This window comes from Anser anser (genome assembly GCF_964211835.1).
Source record: "Anser anser genome assembly, chromosome: 9".
NCBI lineage: Eukaryota > Metazoa > Chordata > Aves > Anseriformes > Anatidae > Anser > Anser anser.
The window spans coordinates 20,155,026-20,181,957 of NC_139729.1; the positions used below are offsets into that span (position 1 = coordinate 20,155,026).

At 40.3% G+C, this 26,932-nt stretch overlaps 2 protein-coding genes across 13 annotated transcripts in view; one reads left to right on the plus strand and one right to left on the minus strand.

Annotated features, from left to right (window-relative positions):
• Positions 1-308: 308 nt before the first annotated feature.
• DCUN1D1 (defective in cullin neddylation 1 domain containing 1) lies at positions 309-22,014 on the plus strand. Of its 3 annotated transcripts, XM_083848456.1 has the most exons (8): positions 450-2,614; positions 11,151-11,367; positions 12,551-12,719; positions 13,307-13,437; positions 17,282-17,364; positions 17,607-17,703; positions 19,190-19,255; positions 19,825-22,014. In XM_083848456.1, the coding sequence occupies exons 1-8, from the start codon at positions 2,612-2,614 to the stop codon at positions 19,833-19,835; spliced, it is 777 nt and encodes a 258-aa protein (XP_083704582.1). In that variant the 5' UTR covers positions 450-2,611; the 3' UTR covers positions 19,836-22,014. The 3 variants fall into 3 exon arrangements, with proteins under 3 accessions (XP_083704580.1, XP_083704582.1, XP_083704581.1); XM_083848454.1 differs by lacking the exons at positions 19,190-19,255; positions 19,825-22,014 and adding an exon at positions 18,248-19,181 and having other exon boundaries at positions 309-2,614; XM_083848455.1 differs by having other exon boundaries at positions 468-2,614; positions 19,190-22,014.
• Positions 22,015-24,253: 2,239 nt separating this feature from the next.
• Positions 24,254-26,932, minus strand: part of ATP11B (ATPase phospholipid transporting 11B (putative)) — a 61,529-nt gene continuing 58,850 nt past the window's right edge. For 4 of the 10 annotated variants that reach the window (XR_014588054.1, XR_014588057.1, XM_083848423.1 and 1 more), the window contains one exon: positions 24,254-25,990. Coding sequence is in view for 3 of the 10 variants with exons in the window: in XM_083848417.1 (XP_083704543.1) it covers positions 25,957-25,990 (34 nt within the window). In the remaining 7 variants the exon portion in view is untranslated. The remainder of the gene's footprint in view (positions 25,991-26,932) is intronic. The other 6 variants (XR_014588052.1, XR_014588055.1, XM_083848419.1 and 3 more) reach the window with 2 other exon arrangements.

A 26,932-nucleotide genomic window follows, 5' to 3' on the forward strand; every position in this document is an offset into this window, starting at 1 on the left:
ACACGTAGGGGAGTTAAGTTAGACCAAATCACAATTCAGTCAAAGCTGGAAGTAGACTCCATATCTCCTGACTCCCAGAAAACAAAGATGGTATGGTAGGAACAATTCCTGGATATTAAAATATGTTAAAGAACAACTTCCACCCGACCCGCAGCTAATTTAAAAATTGTTAATGTGTAACCCAGGCATAAGATGAAAATAATAGATTTAACAAACAGTTGTAGCAATTGTGATTTTTTTCAAGCAATGTTTTTAAACTAGACATAATTTGAATGCATAAAGTCAGGTCTTCTAGATAATACCCGTGAGTCTAATGATGAAAGTAGCAACTTACTAAACCTTATGAACATTCTTGCATGTGAAGTTCCTTGTGCTCTTAAATGTTTGTAACATCAGGCCTTCATTTATAATGAGTTTAATCTAAAACTCATCTGAAAACGAAGCAAAGACCCACAGTGATTTCAGTAGCTTTTTTAATTAGGACCCATACAAGAAAAAACTTAAAACTAATTAATGTTCAGGACTTTATTCAATGAACAAAAAAAGCAAAATGAAAAAGCCTTTCAGAGTTATAAATATCTCACATACAACTTGTTAAAAGAACAGGTAAAACAAAACACAGATGATGTGTCATCCTCCTTCTTTCCCCCAATAAAAAGCAAACTCCAACCAAACACCAAGAAACTGCAACACAGAAAACCAGCAAGAGTAATAGACACTAAAGAAAGAAGTCATTTAAAAATCCTGTCTCTGTCCTGAGGAATCCACCACAACCGCAGTTCATCTCAGATTATTGTTACACGTTGCAATAATTCTCGAGAAGGTCTAATTTGCATCTTCAGATTGCAGGAGGGCTGTCACAGCACGTTATAGTGATGGCAATTAGCTATCTCCAGGAAATAAGTTTTCAGGTTTGGCTTTGTCGCTCCTGCTGTGGTTCAGGTTGACTCTGCTGGTGTAGCGGTTATTTACACTGGCCACTTTGTAGCCATCCTTGATTTCAAAAACATGCTTTTCAGAAGGATTTAAGGTACCCAGGCAACTATCGTCTCTCGGGAAAGCTGAATTCACACTTAGTTCTGTATGTCTAATATCTTGACAATGCTTAATTTTACTGTTTTGGAGCACCAGCATGGTAGAACATCACAGGACAGTCCTGATTCTCCTCCAAATACTCTCTCAAAAAAAATTCTACCAATACTGTTTTTACTCCTCATATTCTGTCTAAGCTTAGATCTGATTTTCAGTGAGTGAAATATGTGAGAAGTGATTCAGACCCTTCTGGACAAAAAATTATGTACGTAACCCCTGGATATCCATCACAAAGCAAAAAGAAATAGCTTCCTCAAGTCAAGTTTCCGTGATGTGTGTGACCATACCAGTCATGTAATGTAAGTACAGAAGCTTACTTTCATAGCTCCCAGCTCAGCAGGAGATGCAAAAACAAAGATCAGATATCAACTCTTTGTCCTTCACATCTAGGAGTTTGCCACCACTGCAAGTTTTATCAGCAAATACTCTGCTTCCTCAAACCTCTTCAGCTGCCAAAAGTCTACAGTGGCTAGAATAAGCTTCCCTGGGGGAAAAAAACAACAACCTACAACTGTCTGGCATACTGGTACAAACCGTGACTTAACCCTTAGAACCTCTCTTGCTGTTGTCTGTGCAGAAAAGGCTACACCTTTTGATGGCAACTTGTAAGCAACAGCCCCAAAGTGGATCATGACCTCAAGACCTAGCAGAAGATGGATCTTGCAAGCGTAGAGGTGGTCCCATCAGAAAATGCCTGTAAAGCTGCTGCCCTGAAATCTCACCTCTCCCAGCTCTCTGCAGCTACACAGCAAATGTTTTCAGCCTCCTTTGGAAATGCATTCTGAAAGGCCATGGGATGGTTCCCTGGTTTCTCACCCCAAAATGCAGGCTCTGCCATTAACTGCAATTCGGCCACTGGTAATGTACGCTCAGGTGCACGTTACAAAATCCTGTGTCGACGTTTCTGGCTGGAGTACTGAGAACGCAGGCTCACCCACGCACGAAGCGGTACCAGCACTCTCCTACCATCGAGGGCTCTGTGAAGATGCCAGTTTTACCACTGCCTTTCCCATTCCACCCCTTTTTACCCTTAACGCGCTCGCAGCGAGGGCTACCTCGGGGCACACCTCAGGCGCCGCCTGCCCTCAGCAGCCACCTCGGGGCTGAAGGAAGAGGCTCCCCTCGAACCGTCGCACTGTCTTTTGGTCTCTTTTGGTTATTTTTCGAGCAAAAGCACACTTTTCCCCCTCAGGAACCGCGAGGCGGCGGGCGGGACCCCTCACCCCGCTAACCCCGTGGGCGAGCGGGGCCTTTCCCCCCTCCCCACCTCAGCCACCCCCGGCGCCGGGCCCCGCACCTCAGCAGCTCCCCTCCCTTCCTCCCGCCCGGGGCTTCCCCCGGCCCCTCACGGAGCCGCGCGGCCGGCCCGGCCCGGGGCCCCGCCGCACTGCGCATGAGCGGGAGGCGGCGGAAGGGCCCGTGAGGAGCCGGGAGCCGCCGCCGGAGGAAGCCGCCGCCGTCGCCGCCGCCCTCAGCGTCCGCCCGAGCCGGGAGGGAAGAGGCCCGCAGAGCCCCCACCATGGTGAGCGGCCTCCCCCCGGCTCCCCGCCGCCCCTCGGCTCGGGGCGCGGAGCCCAGGCGGCGCCGCGGGGGTAGGGGCAGCCGGGGCCTAGTCGCGGCGGGCCGGGGTGTCCCGGAATTCCCGGCCCCCCCCCCCCCACACTTCTCTCCCTGCGGGCTCTGGGGCCCTCGGTCCTGCCGCCGAGAGGCCGGGGGCTGCTCCCGGGCAGGGCTGAGCGCCAGGGCCTAGGTTGGGGGGCGCCGGGCTGAGGGGGAGGCCTCCGGCCCGCGGGGGTCTGTCAGCTTTGTGCGGGCCCGGAGCTCCGGCAGCGCGCTGAGGAGGGAAAGGAGAGCGGTGTGGTTGTGAGAGAGCCTCGGGGAGGGGGCAGGGGGCTGCCGCGGAGCGCCCCGGAGGGGTCGGGGGGGCTCTGGGGAGGCTCCGGGCCCGTTAAGCGCGGGGAGCTGGCGGGGGAACTTGGCCTCTCTGTTCCTTGACGAGTTGGGTTGGTTGGAGGATTTCTGGGGAATCGCTTTGTGTGGTTTTGGTAAGGTGCTTTTTGTATAAGTGGCATAAAGGAGGGCCTGCCTGTCCTGCGTCTTCTGTGCATTGTCTTGTCCCTAATAGCTAAAGACGTGTGGACTTGAAAATCAGTTGACTTTCTCCTTTTCCCTCTGGAGGGAGACCACGCTATTGTTATTTTTGTGTGTTTAAACAAAAGATGATGATGTACCCGAGCATTAAATAAGGGATCCTTATTGGCTTGTAGCATACAGTAGTGTCTTATGTACCTGAGGGAACGTGTTTATAGTTGTACTTCTAGGCCTCCGCTGTATACAGAAGTTGTACAGCTTTAACTACATCTGTATGGTTAAAGTAGCACGACTTTTCTATAGAAGCTGCGTTGCCTTAGGAAAGGTGTAGGAGAGAGGCTGAGATCTACCGGTGCACATTTGTTGGTATAAAGATATCTTACGCATGCAGCTAATATGATTCTGGCAAGCAGTGTTCAGAGCATATAAAAAAAAAAGACACCTCTAGCTGATGGGGTGATGTTGGCATGAAAGTTTGGTTAGCCAGGATTTAAATTAGTGGTGTGGTACGTAGACCTCTAATAAACCTGTCACTGTGTTACCAATATAATTCTTAATTGAATAGTTTTATGTAGATCTTCCTGTGAATTTTTTCAAGGGAGCTTGAAACTACAGTTCAGTCTGTAGAGGTGTCTTACTGTAATTCTGCAGCTCTCGGGACTGTCTCAAATAACAGTTGTCTAGTAATGTTATACAACTTCTATCGAAGAATTTTTTTTCCATAAAAGTCACCTAGAGCCGTCTCACGGTTTATCTGGTGTAAGCATACAAAATAAATACACGGTTGATGTCTTGTGTGAACACTTATTTTTGGTTGGCTCTGTGGTTAGGAATATAAATTGAACAGTGCTGTTGTAAACGGCAGTGTAACAAATATTATGGCAATATAACAACAGACACACCAAGCTGAACAGCCTTTTGTGAGGAAATGTAGAATCCGATCTGCTTCGGCTTCTCAGAAATACCCAAGTGAAGAGCTAGCAGATACGCTCCATGGAACAATCCTGCCCAGATAGATGTATTTATCAGACGGGAGGGAGTACCTGAACCCGTGGCCCCGAGCGGGCTGTTAGGCACCGTGCAGACAGGTGTTTTCCAGGTCGTGCCTGTTGGCTCCAACACCCGGGTGAAAGGATGTCATAGACACTGAAGTGGGGCTAAATGACAGGCTGCGGGTTTTATAGGTTATAAATATAGGTATGAAATGTTTCTAGTGTCCAGGGTTCTGTACCTAAGCTTGTTTCTGTCAAAATCCTCTATTTAGTAGGGGAAAGAGCAGGGATGGTTCTTCCCAGGGATCTGAAGATCTTGCCCAGAAGCACAAGGTTCAACATCCCGTCCTCCTGCCCGCATGCACGGCTGCTCTGGCGAGTCCTTCCAGTGGCTGTGGCAGGTTCCTGGGGCCGGCTGTTTGTCCAGCACAGCTTGTCCCGTGCTGCCGTCCGAGGCTCCTGCAGCAGAGGTCTGGCCCTGGCTCACCCGCTCAGTGCTGCCTGTTGGGGCGCTTCTGGCGCCGACAGCCCCGCCGGTGTTCCTCCCGCCACTGCTGTCGGGACAAAGGTTTCCTGGTGCTGAACTGTCTTTGTCCGACACCTGGAAGGGAGGCCGTCGTGGCAGCCTGTTAGGCTCGCTCTGGCTGTTCGGTTAACTTGAAAAGTGCTTTCTGTCCAGCTCGCAGCGCTCAGGTACGCTGCCCGGCAGGGTTCCTGGGGCCGCTGGCAGCAATCTGCCTCTCCTCCCCACCTTTCCATTAGAACTGAGCACCTCCCATAGTGGCGGTCACCTTTTCCCGTGTCTGTCGTGTTGCTGCTTCAGCTCAGTTACTTCAGACAAGTAATGTGCCTGCCACTGCAGACAGGGTTGCTAGCAGCAAGTTGATCCAGTGTACTCTGAGCCATCCTCTCTGAGGAGGAGAGCTCCCGACTTCGCTGCTGTAAATGATTTAATGGATTTAGAACTATGTGCGATACTCGAGGCAAGCATGCACCTATCCGTATCTTTATCCAGAGCCAAAAGCCAACCTTCCCTCTATTTACAATATCTTTTATATTGTCCAGTTTGTGCTCTCCAACAAATATTTCTGTGCTGATAAATACATCATTCCTTAAATACATTATTTCTTAGTACAAACCTCAGGTGACAGGAAGTTGAAGTTCTTGTAATACTGAATTTTTAAGTGTCTGACACTGTCTCCTGTAATGTTATTGTACTTCATGACATTGTTATTTAGTGTTTCACCCAACAAGCTATTCTGCCAGGCTGTTTTTTTTTTTTTTTTATGGTGCATATTCATGTCTGTAGTAGTTTGTTGGTATTAAATGTTTGGTCTTGGTTCTCCTGTAGTAAAACTTGTGGATTCTTGGCATTATACTTAGGACCAAGCAGCCTGAGTGCTAGACAAGATGGTGCATGATCTTGTTTCCTCTCCCTGCTAACCGGAGAACCCTTTGAACTTACACTGTAAAATCGCTTTTAACTAGAGCCATGAAAAAACTGTTCGGGAATATGAACTACTCTGAGAACAAGGTGTGAAATTTATTATGTAGCTCTTGATATTTTACCCGTGTTTTATGGTGCCAATGCAAATTCAGGGTATGAAAACAGCTTCTAATGGGTGAACAGAGCTTCTAATCTGGAGCAGAGTGAAGAATGCTGAACAACTGACAGCTTTATTTTGTGCTTTTTTTAAGTTGAAAATGCCCAGATTTTTGGTGTTTCCGTTACCTCCCAGGTTAACATGAATTACCCTGAAACATATTATACCTACTGCTTTCTTCTGGGTAGCTGTCCATTATTGCTTTTCTGTGAAACACTTTCAGCCTGTATGGAATAACTGAAATCATTTTATCCACTAAACTTTAGAGGGTGTAAAAAGCAACTTTGATTTTGTGTTGCCTGTGATGTTCTCTTTGGATTTTATATGTCAACAGGCCTTGTAAATGTCGGTTTTGTTCTATTCCACTGCAAACAAATGGATTTCAAGTCAGTTTCAAATAGCTTAAAAATCTCTTTACAATCTTCCTTTGCATGCCCTCTTTTTTTTGGAAAAAACAAAACAACAAAAAAAAACCCTGCTGTAGAACATAAAATTTAGTTGAAGGACGTGTTTATTTATATTGAACAGAAAATACAGCTATTTAATTGTTTATGTTGTTAACTTGGATTTAACGTGTTTTTATGTATATATATGTCATCGAAAATGGATTAAAATCTAATTACGTGTATTCATAGCCTTCTGGCAGAAGTAAGTTGTAATTAACTTTTGTTTTCTTATCAAACCAAGAAAAACATTCACGATTTTGCTTTTTAAGCTCTAGCTGTGGATTCGTCGAATAGAGGCAATAAACAGAGTACTTGCAGGCATCTTGTACGTTCCTTTGGCTATAGTGCAACGTGGAGTGATTCAGACATAGCAGGAAGAAATACTCTTTTGAGCACGTTTTGAGGAAGGAATATTCTTTGTGTGCACACAAAGACGCGGCAGAAGTGATGGTCGTGGTCTGTAAGGTAACCGCCTGCACAGACCCGTGCCGTGCGTGGGCTGACGTTACTCGGCGTTTGACCTGATGTCACCGGGGTCCTTTGAAAGTGCACGGGTGCTTCCTGCAGCCAGGTATCTTGCTAGGGTTTGGAGGGGGTGAGGCTATTGTAGAAAAGGCTTTTACCTGTCACCTGCATGAGGACCTATCAGGCATTTCTTTGAGTCCGAACCGCAAGAAAATTGCGGATGTCCCATCGTTCAATCCCTGTAGTTAGCAGGGAAACTAGCAAGAGGCACGTCCACTGAGGGTGGGGAAGGGGAGAAGCAGGCCTTGTCACTGAGAAGTGATACTGCGAATGCCTTTTTGGGGGCTATAAGGAATTTGGGGCAGGGATAGTTCAAACTGATTGTACACTGCTTGTCTGGCAGCCGCACACAGCCGCGAAGCCAAGTCCAAGAGCAGCGTTTCAGTAGGAATCCAAAGGCTCTCCAGCCCAAGCAGTGCGGGACGAAGGCTGTTTATGTTTCCCATGGACGTTATCCAGGGGAGTGGAGCCCTCGTACGGCTGCTCGTTATGCACGAAACATTGGTGACTGGTGTGTAGAGTTGATTTCTGAATGTGAGGTGGCTAAAAACTGACTGTAGATGAGGAAAAATAACTGTGTAATCAGAGTTGGCAGGTCGCTTCTAGCATTTGCTTTTGGCCTCGACTGGGAAAGCTTACTCCCCTAGTCGGAGGGAGTTTCAGTCTGAGGCCAGAAAGGGGAAAAAAGACCAAAGTGTGGATTTTTTTTTTTTTTATTGTTCACTGAAATATCTAATAGTAGTCACTATCAAGGATGCGTTACTGAATTAGAATTATCAACTTTGGAACTAGATGGGGAGAGGGAAGTGTTCACTTTAAAATTAACATAGCATCAGAAGTTGCAGGGAAAGACAAAATTATTGTAGAGCTATCAATCTACATAATGTAGCTTTCAATTTAGAGAAGTTATTCTGTGTTTCGAAGTTCACCTTCCGTCTCTTATGACATCTGCATCGTAAAAGGCGGAATGGACACCGCACAAACTTGATCGAAGGCGAGCTGGTCTGTATTCTTCCTTTATCCCTTACTCCAAAGGGTAGAACTTATTAGAAAATCTGTTGCTTTTTTTTTTTTTTCTGTTGGTTTTCACTGGTGTGTTTTAGCAAGGAATATGTCTGTTAAATGCAATTCTGTCTTCCCTTTTAACTAACATTAAAGTGGAGATATTTTAAATGGATTGCATTACGTTGCAGCGCACACAGTCCCAGTGTAAGGTATTTGTTGCCTGATGACTACAAGATTAAAGGCTGGAGGTGCTTGTGGCTTCGCTCTTGCACACTTAAAACAATAACAGACTGTTAGAGCTTGGCTGCTAGAAATAGCCCCTAAAAGCGCAGGAGCCTTGGAACCTGTTCCTGCTTGAAGTGTGGGTTTTTAATGGGATGAAAGAAGAGCTCCGAGAGGGTAACAAAAACGGCAGCAATTTCGTCTCTTGCTGTCCTGTGGTAGGGGGAGGCCTCCAAGGAGTTGTCCAGTCGCTTGGGATGTGGAGTGTCTCATCCACGTTGGTAAGCTTCTGAGATAGCATTCATCACATATAAAGGGCTTTGGGGCTTCACTAAATGTAAACTCCTATTCGATCAGTAACGATAAGAGTTATTCCAGAAGAAGAGTATGCCTGAACAGTGTGATTTATTGCATCTTACAATGTTAGCAAATGCTGCGTGCTATTGCGTGTTATTAGCTGCTTGACTCTTGGAAAATTCAGTATTCTTTTTTTTTTTTTTTAGAGGGTTTTATATTGTTCCTGTCTGTTAGGAAACCCCAGGCAGAGGAAGATCTCATGCATAAATAGGGTTAAACTTTTATCATAAACCTGAATTGATCTAATAAATTGCATACCATTTTTACGTGACAGCCCACAAAACCCACTACCTGTTGTGGTTTTCAGTGTCCGTGATGAGCCCTTGTAAGCCTGTTCCTTGACCTTTTTGTTGCGTGTCCTAGCTTTTAGGCTTTATCCTTGCAGGAGTAGGACAGAACAAAGCCTCTTTCTCGAGGTTTTACAGCATACTTGGGTTAAGAAGTGCTGCGCACATTAGAAACTAGTGATTAAAGGCACCAGCTTTCACAAAAAAAAAAGGAAAAGAAAAAAAAAAAGGCAGCTCAGGTCATCACAAGTGTGACTGCCCCGTAGCGCAGCTGAGCCTGCGGTGACACAGCAGCCTGGCAGTGTGGAACTGATTTGGGGAAGCTGGTGATTGGTACAGAAAGTAAGGCATGCGACTGTTCCGTCTTCGTTTGGCATTTCATGCAGTGGTTTACTCTAATTTGGCTGAATTTACAGAATGATTTTAAAAACTGCGACTGCAAATTCATTGGTCGTTCCTGGAAGTCCTGCCGCATGGCTTACTCAGCATAAGCTGTCTGACTTTGGTGAAGGTCTCGGCTCGGTCCTGCTTGGTGCTGAGTGTCTGCCGTGAAACACAAAGCTGGCCCCAATTCCCAGCAGTGGGCCTGGAACCAAGCCTGAAAATCGGAGTTTCAGAAACGTCTTCGTAGCTGAAGGTCCGGTGTGAGAAATGTGTTGGAGAGGCTGAAATAAAGAAGCAACACGTAGCTTTAGAAGTAATATAGACCAGCACTGGTGTGTTGAAATCTGCAGCGGGAGACGTAGGCTTGCTTGGTGGCATGGGTGGGTTTTAAGGCAACGTGCTTCTGGTGTGTTTAGAAAGGCGTTAGTGTAAAACCCATACCTTGCCTGCTCTTACGAACCGTAGTGCTCTCGTTCACTGTCATCAGGCAGGAGAAAACTGATGCTGAATTTTAGGGCAGATTAATTTGTGTTCTGTAGTGTTGGTGAACTTTTCTAATGACAATGTGATTGGACATGAATTGTTCTCTGGAATAAAGAGCTCCAGCTCATACTTCTCCTAACCCGTTCTTTCTTTGGCTGAGGGTGGTTCGTAGCTCCTCGAGACTGATTTTTGCCTCTCCCTTTTCCCTTCACCCCTGGAGAAGGAGCTGTGCATTTGGAAATGGCAATAATGAAAAGAATATGTAAGTCTAGGTAGAACGCAAGGCAAACTACACGTGAGATATTTGTGCCATGTAAGAAGCACAATCCTGACCTGAGAAGCCAGGTCAGGACTGAATTTGGATGTAGTGCAAGAGCTGTAAGATGGCTTTCTCCTGATCAGCAGTTAGCTTCGTGTAACTGATACCTTGGAAATACCACGTGTGCTTCTCCTCATCAAAAATATCCTTGGGAATCTCCCCGCAGTGATAAATGTCGGGCAGCAAACTCCCTGCTCGGTTTTGGGCTGGAGCAGGGCAGCTGGTCCTGGCCTGAGCCAAGGGCCGGATTCTGCGGCTCTCCCCAGCTAGTTGCCTCCCTGCCTGCCGCAGGCGAAGTTCTGTGCCTTTTTTTCCCTTTTTTATAGCTTCAGTTGCTGCACCTGTGAAATGGAAACAATGCCTCCTCGCAGGAATGTTTGGTAAATTGTGTAGGTGGAGCTGAGCACCTTCAAAGTGAAAAATTCTCTAAATCAGTCTTTTAAGGTATTTCAGTGTGTAGCTCCCTGAAACATCCGGGCCAGCCCAGTGCCTTGCTGCCGCCTGGGGTTACCTCATCCCGGCAGCGTGGTCTCACAGCTCTTCCTGCCACCCCCAGTGGTTGTTCCTCCAGCCTTTTGGGGTGCGTGGCATGCACCCTACATTAATGTGAGGCTGGTGCTCTGGGATGGGACGAGTGCCAGCCTCTCCCTCGGTGATGGTGAGCTCTGAAACGGCCTCTTCTGCACGAGGACTTCTTCCCTTTGAGTTGGTATTTGCTGTCTCTGTTGAGGCAATTAATCTGTCAAGTATTTTGATAGCCACAGGCTTTATTTAAGCATTTCAATTACCCGTTTTTGGTATACGTACCATTTTTCCATTAAGAAAAAATGCTTTCTTTTTTTTCTTCTTAAAAATTGGTTTAAATACAGCCAGGTGTAAGCAGGGACACACTTGTGAGTTCACTATGCCCTCTGGTTCTCTCTCAAGATATGCAATAATAATACTCAGTTTTTAACTTCTTTGATTGTTTTGCCAGTGTGGTTTCTGTGATGATTCAGCTCGGTTTTTATACCTTCATTCTAGGTATTTTACACGGTAAGTTTGAAACATATACTGGTGTGCATTGCCTATGCAGCAGTAGGAATGCATCCCTCTTACATATCCAAGAGGTTCTTTAATCTAACTGTACCAAAATGCATAACAAACTGTTCACGTATGAAATAATATCTGTATCTTCTGATTTAGTAATTAAAAAAAAAGTGTTGTTTTTCAGTGTCTGTTGCTAGAAAGAAAGTCTAACTGCTGGGGAAAATTGTACTAAGTATTTATTTAAAAAAAAAAAGTACTGATTTTTTTCCTTCTGATAAAACATTTCTAGTTTCGGTATTGTCTGTTTTTGCTAGAACAAGTTGAAATCATCACAGAAGGATAAAGTGCGTCAGTTTATGGTCTTCACGCAATCTAGTGAAAAGACAGCGGTGAGTTGTCTGTCTCAGAATGACTGGAAGCTAGATGTTGCAACAGACAACTTTTTTCAAAATCCTGAACTTTATATACGAGAGAGCGTTAAAGGCTCGTTGGACAGAAAGAAGTTAGAACAGCTATATAACAGATACAAAGGTGAGTACCCTAAGTCTTAAGCCTTATTTCCTGGTTGTATGTATTCTTAATTACAGTGCAGGTAGAAGGGAAATATACGTAGGTTTCTGCTTCGCAAGGATTACATTTGTTTGCCTTATGTACATTAAATACGTGTCCAGTTTTACAAGATTGGGGTCTGGAACTGGAATTGTGAGTACAGTGAGTAACTGTAATGGTCACTGTGGATTTTAGGTGACTCTTTTGGGGGAAGCATTCCACTCAGGACTTGCTCCTGACAAAGGGTTGCATAACAATGACAGATTCTACCTTAAGTTTTACTCACCTTGTGCTTATTATGAGTGTTACAAACAGAGCAGAAATGAAGTCTTTTTATCTGTTATACAGGCAGTGTTCAGCTGAGAGTAGCCCGCCACATACAAATGGATTCAGAACAGTAGAACAAATTCAGTGATTTAGCAACAACCCCCCCTGCCAAAAAAAAAAAAAAAAGCTAAATTCTCTGTCGGTTTTCATGTGTGGACATAATCCAGATACCATTTTCCTCAAGTCTTCGTTGGCTTGTGTTAGTAGATCTTTGTTAGTGCAGTTTAAACGTGAACATCTTACTTCCAGACGAGATGTTGATTGATTCCTTCGTGGAAAGGCGTGTCCCTGGCTGGAATCGGTAATGGGGCAGCGTAACTTTACTCTTGGAATTTACCACGTCCAAACTCACATGTGCTGGTGATGCCAGAAAATGCACAAAACTGATGTCGATTTAGTAGTTTACGGGGAGACTTGATTATTGTGTCAGTACAGCTTATGCAGAATTGTTTATAATGATACCCAAAATCTTACTAAAGATGCCAGTAATTAAGTGTGCTGGTGGGAGAGGACCGCTGTTCTCTCTCTCTGGAATGAGTCAGAATATCATGCATGTTAGGCAGAAACCAAATCTTTGCTGTGCTTTTGTCTCTCAATAAAAATGACATAAGCTTCCCGTACAATGAAGCTTTATTGTCGAAACTTCCTCAAATGTTAAAGCTTAAGCGTTGAAAGTACTAAACTAATTCTGTTTTTTAAAATACACACTTTTAAGAGCTTATCCCAGAAATGACTTGAAAATGTTTGCTTTTCTTAAAGACTCTTACTGAATAAATCTAGTATTTCAAAAATTGCTTTTTCTTTTTTTTCTTTTGATGCTTACTTTTATATCCCAAAGATCCTCAAGATGAAAATAAAATCGGTATAGATGGTATACAGCAGTTCTGTGATGATCTAGCTCTCGACCCAGCAAGCATTACTGTACTCATCATTGCATGGAAATTCCGAGCTGCAACACAGTGTGAATTTTCAAAGCTGGAGTTCATGGATGGAATGACTGAGCTAGGGTAAGTGTGCAGTATTAGAGACTGTCAGTGTAATACAGTGCCAGAAATTGGAACGGTCCTCCTCTGGGGAATTCAGAATCACATTGCCCTTTCAGACTTCAGAGGCTTTTCAGAGGCTAGCATCACTTGTCTGCCTCTGTAAAAACGCATCTGCTGTCCATGTGCTAGATGCGTAGTGACCAACAAAAGGAAGGTGGGTTTGAGTGCTGCTTGCCTTGGTTGCATGAGTTAGCTGCTGTAGAGTTATTCAAGTAGACAAAGCAAGGATGTTGGTCGGCAGTCCAGCATACCTGAGTTATCCCTGTGTAGTGTGAATATAATAGTCTTTATCATGTTCTTCTAAAAATCTTGTAGATTATGGAATCCGATCCATGAGCTAGTATGTGCAAATACCAATGTGAAAAAAGAACAAAGAAATGAAAATGTTGTATAAATACAGAGTAGTTAAAGGTTGCCTGATTTTGTTTGTTTGTTTTTGTTTTGATAATTGTATTGTATTCCATGGAAATGTTATAAAAGACTTCTAAAGTTGTGTCTCTTACAGCGAAACAAATAACACACAAATAAACATGCTTTTTAAAATGCAGATGTGACAGCATAGAAAAACTAAAGGCTCAGATTCCTAAAATGGAACAAGAATTAAAAGAGCCGGGAAGATTTAAGGATTTTTATCAGTTTACTTTCAACTTCGCAAAGAATCCGGGACAGAAAGGTTTAGGTATGTATTCTTAATCATAAACGTTTGTGCACAGATCTGTGGAATGACTGATTAAAGCAGTGAGTGAAGGTATTACCATGATCCAGTGAGTCTGAAAGGTAACCACCCTTGTGATAAAATACACGTTATTGTGAAAGGTAGATGTCAATGTCCGATGTTCAAGCTGATAGAAATATCTGCATAGTTAATATATTAGACTACAAAATTTTATGAGAGGGTTTATTCTTTCATGAAGAGTGTGTGAAATTCTCAGCACAATGGATTGCGGTCTTACATTAAAGGCATAATTACACCATTTAGAATTTGCAGCGCTGAACAAATTAATTGAATTTTCACTTTTAGGGTAAATTTAACCTGTAAAACTGATTTCCATATGAATGTACTTGTACAGAGTCTCTTGTATCACCAAAAATGCGTGCAAATGCCTTTGCAAAGTAGAATTGGAATAGTACAAATAGATTTCTATATCCTGGGCGTAGATGCCTTTTGCTGTTGTGCCTTTGGTAAAAGGTGCTTACCTTCAGCCTTTTTCCCCTTGGTTTAGTGAATGTTTTTCCTTTCTTTCATTACTTCAGAGCTCTCCTACTGACTGTTCTTTTCATTACATAATAGGAGAAGTAGAAGAATCGCTTATTAAAAATAATTTTAAAAATATAGTTTTGATGGAACTAAATGAGCAAACTGTAAATCTGTCTATTCAAAACTGCAAAAATAAAAGGAAGTGTGCTTAAAAACATATGTCCATGCATGTAGCCAGATCTGAATCCTGCAAATAAATGAATGGGCTGATTCTTACTTTCTCTTGCTACAAGTGTGTAGACAGTAAATTGCGAGTGGATGGAAGCTAGGTTAGAGACGGTGTCAGTCTGTAACTGTTCATACCACAGAACTGATTACAGTTTCTTCTGGTTACCATCGTGATGTTTGTTTGTTATTCTTAATTTTTAAACAGCTTTAGACAGCGAGGAAAGCTTTTGCAAAATCCCTGTTAGGTGGTAAAAGTGAAATAACAAATTGCAATGAGGTCATAATTAATTGATCAGTTCTAGTTATGTTTCTCAAGGCTTCAACATAAGCAGGACTGTTTGATGTAGTAGTTACCTGCTATTTTCCTCTCCATATTTCTAAGATATTAGGAAGACTTGCATTATTTTTCTGATTTTTTTCTGATACCTTGCGCTATATAGAAATGAATCTTTTGACCATCCCAGACGGAACAGACCTCAGTAAAAATGTTTTACCAGAAAAATTTAACTCCCTTGCTTTTCTTTCTCATTCATTGTAAAGGTTATTCTTGCAGGTTAAGCTCTAACAGTGATGAAGAGAAGTATTTCTCAGATCCAAATAGCACAAATATATACATACGCACACAGGGTAAGATTTTCAGTGTGGCTCCAGAAGTGATGTAGAACTAAGCTTAAAAGCTGGATGTTTACCTACCTTTTTGGTGCCAATAAATGCGTGGTTCTAGGCATGAATTTACAACAGGGCAGAATAATTCTGGAAACCCTGAAGCAAAAGAATATCGGGGAAGTGCAGTGCTGAAAAGTGCGTGCTCCTAGTTAGGCAATTAATTTTGTAGTGTCTAAATAGCTTCTTGTAGGCACTTGCAAATTGATTTTAATATATATTGGTCTCTAATCTTCTAAAAGTTGTGTAGTAGTTCAGGCACAGTTTAGGAACGTATGTCCTGAGCATAATTCCTTAGTGCAGTGTAAATACTGTGGATGTTTTAAAAGTTCCTGTGATATCTGCATGTCAATTTGCAATACCTTTTAGCTGATGCTCACTGCAAACATTGTTTACTTCTCCTGCATGCCGGTTTTGAGACTTTCATATGTGTTCCATGCTTTTTTCTGTGCTAGCAGATAATGAGAACGTTCCTGAGCATTCTTTCAATTTTCTTAGGAAAATGTAAAATTAAATGCTTACTATATTATTTTGTGACTCCATAAAATCTTCTAAGGCATGTAGTGTTGTCTGAAGGCATTATGTCTTCCCCCAGGAATAATCTGGAAGTTGTATGTAAGCATATCGGAATGCACAGCTTGTTTATAATGTTTGTTTACAAATCAGTCTAAATACACAGAGATTTGATAATCTTGTATTTTGTGCCATTAATGCATCACAAGTAAATAAAACTTAGTTTTATGATCTGTTTCCTTGAGGAAATGATCAACTAAATCTGAACTCTGAATCTATTCACTTTTAGAAATCCAGTAGTTTAAGTTGAAAGCTAAATTGTGAATTTTTGTATATGGATTCTTTGAAAAAGAGATACCTAGCCTTTATGCTCTTGAACAAGTTGTCGTTTTGGGATATTTAGTGATGCGTTGCGTCTTTGTTTAATTTAATGGAAACCCAACCTTAAGCCTTTAGAGTGAAATTACACCCCCTTGCCACTGATTGAAAATCCTCCACAAATTCTATTCATCCCTTTGGTCAGGAAGCATTATAACGTGATTACACTGTCAGAGAAGAACTTCTACGATCAAAGATACCAAACAATTTAGAATCTCCCCAGCAGTCTTCTGTGTTCCCTCCAGCAGTGCAGAGTTCAGTCTTTGTTTTGTTTGCTATTGGTTTCACCTCTAAGGTCCACCTGCCTGGCTTGTTTGTTTGTTTTTAATAGTTTAGGGGTTGAGAGAAAAGTGAATATGTTTGTTTTATTTTTTTTTTTTGCATTTTTGTTTGTATTTTTTTTTCTTTTTTCTTTTTCTTTCCTTTCTTGTGAGGTTCAGTTGCTCGTGTGCCTCTTCTCTCTTCTTCCACAAGAGGATTGCTTATGGAAGAAGAGATTTAAGAGGCTGCAGAAAGATATAAGAGCTTCTATGAAAAAGCAGGTCACTTAGCTAGGTAGCCTTTTGTAGTTACTTTAATTACTTGATGATGGATACTGAATTCAGGTAAGATCACAGCATTTTATTATACAGTACAGAGATCCTCTTTAATTCCTGCTAGTGGAGATCGTGCTAGAGGTCATGAGCTAGAGCTCATATACTTTTTTTGATCAACATGTTACTGTGTCACTAATAAACAGTAAACACACGACATTACAGCCTTTGGCAAGTACCATGGAGGCTTTTTTGTTTGTTTGCTTTCCCTCCTCATATGCTAGATCAACTAGTCTTCTAATTGCTGTGTTCTAACAGCTCCCACTGCTGGACAGCAGCATGCAGTTGCCTGAGAGGCAGCATGTTCTTATTCCTGAACTCTTGTCAGGTTGTTCAGTCACCCTGAGAAATGGATTCAAAACAAGCGAGAACTTCACAGGGGTCATTGAAATGCACAAAGTGAAACCCATCATCTGCTTATGCAATAATTAATACTTAAATAAAGAATATCTCAAAGGGAAACCTGTTGCAGAAAAGAACTCTTGTCAAAGGGCATCTAACAAAGCCAGCACCTGTGACAATGTTGCTCTGAAAATGAAACCATAAAAAGGTAGTTTAATATTAATTGTATTTATATGAACACAAGTAAAACAAAGCAGATCATATTACAAAGTACTAAATTTTTGTCAAGTCAATAGTATATTTAAGACAAATATTTCACTGCATTGTACGTAAAGTATTGCTAGAGAGCAAAAAGCATATGGAATCATTGTGTTTTGAACATGTTGAATACGAATATGGGCAATTTTCAGTTCTATATTCAAGTGACAGTTTCAAAATATGTAAAGTATTAGTGTAACAATTTGTTTCTCTTGTAGAAGATTCATGAGTATATTTGCATCAGATTTATCTTTTTACCCTTATGAATATGCAGTTCATCTTAGTGTTAGATACCTCTTGAGACGTATTGAAATGCAAATCTCTAAGAGTAATATATTTTAATATTACAGATTTAGAAATGGCCATTGCCTACTGGAATTTAGTACTTAACGGAAGATTTAAATTTCTAGACTTGTGGAACAAATTTTTGTTGGTAAGTTTTAAATCTTTACATAAACTGGACTGCAGTAATTTCAAAACCTGAAATATAAATATGTTTATATTTTTGAGTAGATGCAATGGACTGTTTTGTTACAGATCCCAGATGCTGCACTTCATAGTGTATACAAAAAAAATACATGTCCTGGGGGTATGATTGTGTCCAAGACAGTAAAAATGATTTTGTATATCTGTTCTTAATGTTTTTTTTCTTGTATTTTCCACCCCTCCAAACAGGAGCATCATAAAAGATCAATACCTAAGGACACCTGGAACCTTCTTCTAGACTTTAGTACAATGATAGCAGACGATATGTCTAACTATGATGAGGAAGGTAAACATTTCCCTTTATTTTCATTAACTTCTAACTGTGTTATGGTACATTTATTACTGTGTATCTGGCACAGATATCTAATAGTGTAATTAGAGAACATCGCTGGTGATCTAACGTTCAGAGTTAGAGCTACTTTAAAACATGTTATCTGTTTATTGCAGGTTTAGAAAATAAATGCTGATGTTTTCTTAAATCCCTGTTTACTCTTTTTTTCCTCCTTCATGAGCTCAGATGCTAACTCTTTCTTCTTGAGGAAAGACCCTCACATCTGTATTTAAAAACACGGATTCTCTGTCACTGGTTTTTGGCATCTCCAACCAAGTAACCGATGTGTGGTCTGTGCGTTTCCTTGTAGGGGTCCTCTGGTTATTGCGTCTCTTAGTTTAGAATATTTTTAAAGTTTGGTTGTTTTGGCTTACATGAAGATTGGGCATGTGATAATGCTAAAGTGAAGCTGGCCACATGTAGGGGTTACAAAACATAAATTATTTTCTACAATGTGTTTCTTGTAAACTTTTTTGTATTGATTTTTTTCGTCTTCCAGTCCATCTGCAGCCAAGAACTGCTAATTACCTTCAATCGTTGGCGGCAGATCAGTTCATTGAGTGGAGGAAACTAAACTTCTTGATACTTCCAGAACAGAGGGGAGCAAACTTCAATTTTAATAATTATGAACAGTTCTCATTCCCTTTTCATCAAGCGAATGGGCTGCTGCCCACAATAAGTCAATGTAGTTTAGAAAGATCAAAGGCAGAAAAGAATGTTCTGATGATTTAGAATAAAAAGCCTTTCAGGAAAAAACCCACCCACCCGCAATTATTCTAACTTTCACGTGATAATGGTGCACATGATCAAGAGAGTGGCATCTCTTTGGATATCACTGCCCATAATATGACAAATGTTTATATGCATTTCAGCTACCCCTTGATAAGGAATATGGAAGAGCATACGTAGTATAATACCAGCTTTGTAGGGCATTGGCTATTGGGGTGCATTTTGTTGGTTTTGGGTAAGACCACCTATGCTGATTCTAACAGATGAGCGTTGCATTCTTGCAAGATCATATTGTGAGCTGTAAATGCCTTAGTGTTCTGTGACATGGTGCTGCTTAAACATAGGCTCCTTCATATGATGTTCAGTGTTTGTTTTTTTTTTTTTAGCAGTTATTGCCATCCTGGATACTAGGTTTGACTTATGGCTCCAACAGCAGTACAGTTTTTAAGCTAGAACTTTTGGTTAGGAAGATGAAGGAGGTTATGATCCTTGAAAGGGTTCCATATTAAATGGGTTTAAAGGAATGGAGAAATCTTGAGCCATATGTTAAATTTGAAGCAAGTAAACCAAATTAGCGTTATTACTATTATTTTTTTTTTGCTTGAAACTAGTTAAGATTGGGAAGTAAATAACTTTAGATCTGAAGCTCTAAAAAAGAATGCTGCTTTGATCTGATTTCTTATGTTCTGATCCTTTCTTTTTTCTCTTTTAGGGGCATGGCCAGTTCTTATCGATGACTTTGTGGAATTTGCACGCCCTCAAATTGCTGGGACAAAAAGTACGACAGTGTAGCATTAAAGGACCCTTCTAGAGTGTACATAGTCTGTACAAATACCTGAAATGGAAAATTGCACAGTCAATTTCTGCTGGCTGGACTGAACTGAAGATCAATCCTCACAATGTGGCTGAGGGTTGAGACAAACCTTTAAGGATACATCTTGGACCATATCGTATTTCATTCTTCTACTGGTGGTTTGGGCTTTTCTTCTAGTCTGGACCACTCTTGCCCGCTAAAATTCCAACATTGTGGATTTCATCATGGATTTTTTTTTCTTGTGTGTGGACCACCCTAGTTTCAGCTCCCATAAGTCCTAGAAGCTTTATAATTATTTTGAGGTTTCTGGTTTCACATAAAGCACAATGCTGGTCATCATCAGACAACTATTACATGGCATCTGAATTATACAGATCAACATCAAAACAATTTTTAAAGGAATCCTTAAATATACACTTGGGGCTAGTTGCAAAGACTATTGATAGCACTTCCTTTAAGAGTGATATATTTAAGTGTACTGGGTCTGATTTCTTCTTTTTTTTTTTTTTTTTTTCTTTTCCGGAAAACTACAGGTATCGTCTAAGTGAGTTTGAGCATCTGGTAAAAACAATTACAGAAAGAAACAAGAAAAACCGAGGTTGTTGATATTGGGCTATCTAGGTGCCTATCTGAATGGTTTGATTGTACATCAGCTGACTGTGAGAGCAGTTGAAGTACGACACAACTACTGTGCACTTACAGCACCCGCGTTTAATGTTCTAGTCGGCCTTCAGTGAGCGTCATTTGGATGAACAGTGTGTGTAAGGATAGAATCTAGTATGCTCTAGGTTATTATCTAAGAAAATAGATTTCATTACAGTTTTGAAATGCTTATCTGTCTGTCAAAGGAAGGCTTTTTCATTTCTGTGGAAATCTAAAACTTGAATATGCTGAATTTGTGTCTTAAGTTTGCTACACAATACAGTATTTTAAATTCAGATATGAAACTTTTATGCTTGAGGTATGAAGAAGCAAATGGCCCTGATATAAAAAGAAAGTGGTGCGTTTGAAATGAAACTAGGATTTGAAACCATTATCCTGAGAAGTAAGTTAAATCTTTATAACATATAGGTACTGCTGTTATAGATGACACCCATTTTTAATTATTTTGTTGAGCTGTCCTTAAAAAGACACGTCACTGTGGTTGCCAAATATAGAAATGCAGAGTAAGGCGTTCCCAAACAGGCACAGATCAGATACAAAATACTACACTGGCTTTGTTTGCTTAAATTATTTTGTTGGTTCATCACTACTTCTCATTGTCTTACTGCAGTTAACTAAATCAAGTTCATTTTGTTCAAAACAGGTTTTATCAGATGCGCTTCTTTATTTTTAATATTACAAGAGCTCGTGAACTGCTTTTGCGCTGAACATGGTCTTTACTTCTCACTTAGTTATTTGTGAAGAGATCTGGTATCTTGAGATAAATAGTACTCTGTAAAGCAAGCTGGAAACTACCAAGCTCCAGGAAAAAAAAGAAAGACTATAGCTACAAATAAGGGTAGAGGTTTGAGTCCATGTGCTAAATAGTCCCACAGTAAGGCCAGAATTATTTCTGAAATGAGTAATTGGTACTTGCACTAAACAGCAGCACACTTCTTTGCGGATGCTAAAAGTATTTTAGGAAAAAATTGACTATTAAACTGCTAAAAATACTTATTTCTGTTCTCTGAGGTTTGACCACGAGGCTAGCTTCCCCTTATAGCAGTGCCCTTTTAAGAAAATCCAGCTGTGCATTTATTTCAAGAATACAGTTCCACAGCAACATTGCAGATTTTCTCCAGCTACTGGAATTGGCTATGCCAAAAAAATGTGTGTTTTGCTGCTTTTCAGTATTTCCTTTCTAAATTTCATGTAAATATAAATGGGGATTTGAAATTATGGGGTGGGTGTGTGTGTGGGGAAAAAAGCTCTACAAGGTATCTATGCGTGCTGTTTCCTGTGTTGAGGGTTTTGGTACAGTTTCAGATTGATTTGTTCAAGTATGCTGTTTGGGAAGGAGAACTGACTTGTTTTTTTTTTTTTATCCCAATACAGACTTGTCCCTCAAAAAAAGTCTGAGATTGGGTAGTGGCATAATGCCGTGGTGTTTTAAAGAATATTCCTTTTGAATGCAAGATCTTTTCAACAAAATAGTGTTGTCATCAGTTTGGTACTACGTGCTTATAATTACTGTGTAATTATAAAGAAATACATAAAACTTTGACTAATTATGTTGCAGAAAAAGGTTATTTGTGCTATGATGGCATCTTAAGAATTTTTCAAAACAAAATTGAAAGAAACATTGATTTAACAGGGTGTTGTTCTAAGGACAAAATGCCTGGTTACAGAGAATATTTTGTACTGAAAAGTGCTCAGATGTGGCCATGTGTTTGTTTTTTTCCTTTATATATTTGTTTTGGTTTGTTTTTAAGAATGCAGACAGTTGCTTACTTGGATTGCTTTAATTCATAAGTGCTAATGTCCTCAATCTGATGATCTCCCCTTAATGGATCAATTTAATTTTGCCAAATGTCAGGAAAAAAAGGTAAACATCAAGTTTATAACCTGTTTTTATACATTAAATGTGTACAAAATTAGAAGTGCCCTGATATAAAACACTTAATCTCAAGATTATATTTAGTAAAAGCATCATTTACATATCTCTGTAAGTTCAAATGTAACTTCTTACAATCCCTCTCATTACCAACAGAGGCAATAAAGCTCCAGTGAAATTGCCATGACTAAGTCTTCTCATCCATTGATTGTTTCAGCGTATTATTTGTAAGGCTTTCCTAGACTATCCTTTTAACCAGGAAAAAAAAAAGGTACAGACTACTTGGCTCCTGCATGAAACATACATTCTATGGTGGACAAGTCTTTTTTTGGGGGAAAATACTCTACAAACTGATGCAACATCTTGCCTGCTGCTTATGCTGAATGTTTACAGGTACAGAATGGAGCTGATCTGACCCAGCTATGCTGCATTAACATTACCTTGCATGCCATGGAAGACACCACACACACTGCATTTATTTAAATAAGTTGGGTTAAAGACTACAGTGCGTAAGTGACTTTTTTATTGATCAACCTGTTAATACGTAAGTTATGAATTGCTTCAAAACTGTTTTACAATGAACTCCTTGCAGAGAACGCCTTATTTAAGAAAGATATAATTTTTTAAGAATACATCTAATAAACTTTTGTCATTCACACTTTATTTAAATAATGGTGCTAGAAGTCTCAGTAGATTTTATTTGAGTATGGTACAGTGCCTGTGTGTTTTTTTTTTTTTAATACATGCTGCTATTCAGTCCTGTGAGCTCTTAAAGACAACCAAACCATTTAATTGTTGATGAAGTTATCGTACCTGTCAGACATAGGCTCTTGCTTTGTAATATGCAGTTGAATGGTTTATTACCAACATGGCACAGTAGCTGCATGAGTAAACTCCAAGAGTTTTGCTCCCTAAACAGACACCTGTCAGTCAAGCCCAAAAAGGACGGGGGGGGGGGGGGGGGGAATTACCTCCCTGCTGCTGAATGTTCTGCCAATAACCTACCCTCTATTTATTTCAGTTCTTAAGGTAATTTAAAAAATAAATCGGCAAGTAAAACATTCAAATTAAGCTGTTTTTTAAACTTGATTCTATGTCTGCAGAGTATAAAATGTCAAACCTTTCGTCCATGAAAAGTTCAAAGGACAACGGGCAGGTGTCAAAACAACGCTCTTAAGTCAAATTAGGAAGCTGTTCAAGAAACCAAGGCTGAGAGCGGACAGGTATGTGAACGTTGTGTGAGGACAAGGCCACAATGGGGTGGCCAAGTACCCTGGTTGATTTGCTGCAGAAGAAGGGGCACAAAGTGTCTGGGCGAAGCCCAGTGCTGAGCAACTCTCCTGGCAAGCTCCCTATTGCACAGCTGGTGCCAGGTGGGAGGTGTGCACACAACACATGCACAGGTGGTGGGCTGTACCAGCAGCTGGCACAGGGACGTTGCTTCAGGGCCTCTCCAGCAGCTGGAGAGCCTGAATGCAGGGGCCAACCTGCTGAGCCTGGCAGCTGTGTGGGCACAGTCCGGCCATGGCCAGCTCAGCTCCTGAAGCAGCAGCAGTGGTCGCCGCTCCGTTCACCCGAGTGCGCCGAGGACTCTTGCTGTGACCTGCACCTATGTACGCAGGTATGTAATTAAAACAATGACCCAGCTAGAAGTGAAAGTTTTATTTAATAAATATAATTTCCATTAATCATTTTTAAAACAACTTCTACTGCCCGAGCTGTACAATGAACACTGACTCGCTGTCAGAGAATCAAAAAAAAAAAGAACGTGAGGCAGCCACAGTGTCAGAGGTCCCAAAATCTTTGTACTAATTATTGCTAGTTTCCAGCTGTCAATGCCCCTTAGTTGCCTAAAATTAAGGATCAACATTGTTAAAAGTGTACCATCAAATGCTCCTCACAAAGCTAAAATTCAAGTTTTTTTCTTAAAAAAAAAAAAAGTTATCTCACAGAACAGGAGTCTAGCCAACTTGTTATTTTAAATTGTGCATAAGAACTGAAGTCTCCAATGGCCCCATAACTGGAAATTTTAAAAATCTATTCTTTACTGTAGTTAGCAAATGATATCTTATTTGTACCTGAAAACAATCCTCATTTTTAATCCACACAATTGAGACAGAGGAGAATAGTTATCTTTTAACTCATTGCCAAAATGCAGAAAGAATAAGAATGACTGGACTTTGCTCATAAACAAACAATTCCCTTTAAATCTGCTAAGGAAAAATTAATATACACCATAGCACATTTAGGTGTATTGTAGGGCTTTTTTCAGGCAAGTCACACTTTATGGTCTAAGCTACAGTATTTTTCATCTCTTCCCATTTAACATTACATAGCTATCTTTTGCCCATGGCCCCTCAGATTTTTATTCTTGTCCACGCACTTATACAAACCAGAAAAAAAAAGCAACAAAAAAGTCGTATCTACAATGATGACAATTTTATATACTTACTGTAAAACAACATAACATGGCAACAACTAGAGCAAGGCGAATACTTCAAAGTGATGAGAATATTCCTTTTAACGAAAGCCACAGAAGCTTGGGCAGCAGAGAGGGTCTCTCTAAGTTATTTCTGGCATCTCTAGGAGCAGTAGAAAAAATCTGTGGAAAGCAGAAGCCTTGCAAATACTGATGCAAATGCATGTCTAAGATGATCGATGGCAAGAGCTGATACAGCCACGCGCAGCCAATCTTTCCTCCTCCTGTTTATAAATTAAGTCATTCAAATACAGCGCAGAAACCAGACAGATCATGCCACTGGAAGCAAACAACAGAAGCAAAGAACATACAAAACAACTGACAATAAAAAGAATCACAGGAAAAAAAATAGCTGCAAAGAACAAAGTCTAAATAGGAGATAATTTAGGAAAAAATCTAAAATTAGTCTGTTTCCCTGACAAACGGTTCGCTCAGCTCTAGGAATGAATCTTTTTTTTTTTTTTAAAAAACGTGTTTTGTGTAACAATGCAGCAGCAGGTTTAGTTACGATGGTGTCATAGCTATCAGTTATTCTACAGCAGGAGACTAACATAGTCTAAAAAAATGGTTAAGCACGATTATGCACTTTTGGACCCTGAATTTCACCAACATCACTAATATTTATAAGTCTAGAAGTGTCAGATGAAACTTAAAAATAACATAACTACTGACTGAACAGCTTTGAGACATTTCTAACACTAGAAAATGATTATTTTTTTTCTCCAATATAGAAGTTAGTCATTAAAAAAAAAAGTGTTTGAAAGTATTACTAAAGGTTCTCGGTAAGAAATTATAGTTGCCTAATATTCATTCTAAGTTGCATAATCTTTTTTTTAAATAATCTTTTGCATTAGAAAACAAATCATTATGAAAATGTGAAGCCAAAGTTCTCAGCATTTCCTCTCTTGCATTTTTTGGTACCCCCTTCCCCCACAGACTTAAAAAACATACAGAATATTTTTTTTTCATCTTTTCACTGCACCCTTTATAACGCGTAAGTCTGGTAACTAAAACTATGTTTTTTTCTAAACAACAAAACCCCCATTTTTACAGAACAGGAAAAAAAAATCTGCTGAGAACTCAAATCAGTTCTCTCAGGGTGGCATATGGAGAAGGTGCTCCTTGAAAGACACTGCATAGTAAGGTGACAAAAATCACTCTTGCTTTACTGGGCTGCCTACTGTAGGCTTTCCTGCCCTGTGTTATGGATTTCAAGGCCAAGAGATAATTCTACAATTTTTTCTCTATGGCCAATTCTTCCTCACCTGTTAATTCTCAATCAGAGAGATGAGTTCTATGTAACTATATAACTAAGTAAGTTCCATTTTTTTAAAACTTATTTGTTAAGAATTCTATACTGTACTCAATGCACAGTGAATGTTTCATACATTTTAACTGTCAAAGAAATACACAGAATATTTCATCTTTGAGTAAGAGCAATTTCAAATGATCTTCAATTCATTCAAATGATGTACTTACAAAAAACATGGTCACTTCTTCCATCCAAAATAGTTTTCAGACCAAAAAAAATATGGTCTTGTGTGAACCAATTCTACACTCATTAAATGAGAAATTACTGATTTAGATTTACTGCAAATAGAGGAATATACCTTGGCGGACAGATGGATTCTTAAGTTCTTCCTGAATTGTTTAAATGCATGTTTCTTCGGTAACCTTACAAACACTGGGAAAAGGGAAAGTAGGGGGAAAAGGGAGAAGAGGAGTTGGAAGGTTTTAAAGAAACACATAATGAACGTAAATTATTCTTCAAATACAGGGCTGTGCTTCTTTTGAGCAAATATAATCAACATATTTGTATGGTAAAAGCCAAAATCTATTTATGTACAAAGCTTGAACCGATCTAAATGCTTGGAGTGGGGTTGTTTATCAGAGCCTCTAACTTTTTCTGTACAAAGTTAACCACAGTTTATATTGCAATACACGATACACTAACCACACATACTGATGAGGTAATGAGGCCTAAGATGGTCAGACAAACCGAGTGGATGCTATGGCTGACACGGACAAACAAGTACTTCTGAGAAGTTAAACATAGTGGTTCAGACATAGAAGATAAAGCTAAACAGCAGAGATCTGTTAAGATATTCTGAAGCATTCTTATTTCCTTCATTCAAGGTAGGGATCTAGTACACAGCTGAAAGCTTCAAGCACTACACTTAGGCATTCAAAGGCATGATACAAATATCCTGGTATGAACTATGAACACTAAATTAAATACTTATTTAAAAGGAAAATTTGCTATTTCTTTCCTTGTTTCATAACTTATTTTATGGCTTCTATCTGTGAACTGATCTTGATCTAATATCAGCAGGACAAAAACCTCATATCTTGCATGTTCAAGTCACTACAATTTTCAAAAACAAGGCTGCAATGACAATTTACTACAAAAACATTGCCTTTAACAATGAAATCTTGAAAATCCAGCAGTATCTGCAGCCTTCAGTTTAGAATGAAGCTGCCAGTCCTTAATGCAAAAAAATAAAGTTCCATGAGAACTGAAATAACACCAGTTAAAGCCATGAACAAGAACAATTAATAGCAGACCTGTTGATAGGTGAGGAACATCCAAAACATGATACAAGGAGAGCTGGACCTCACCTGCAGC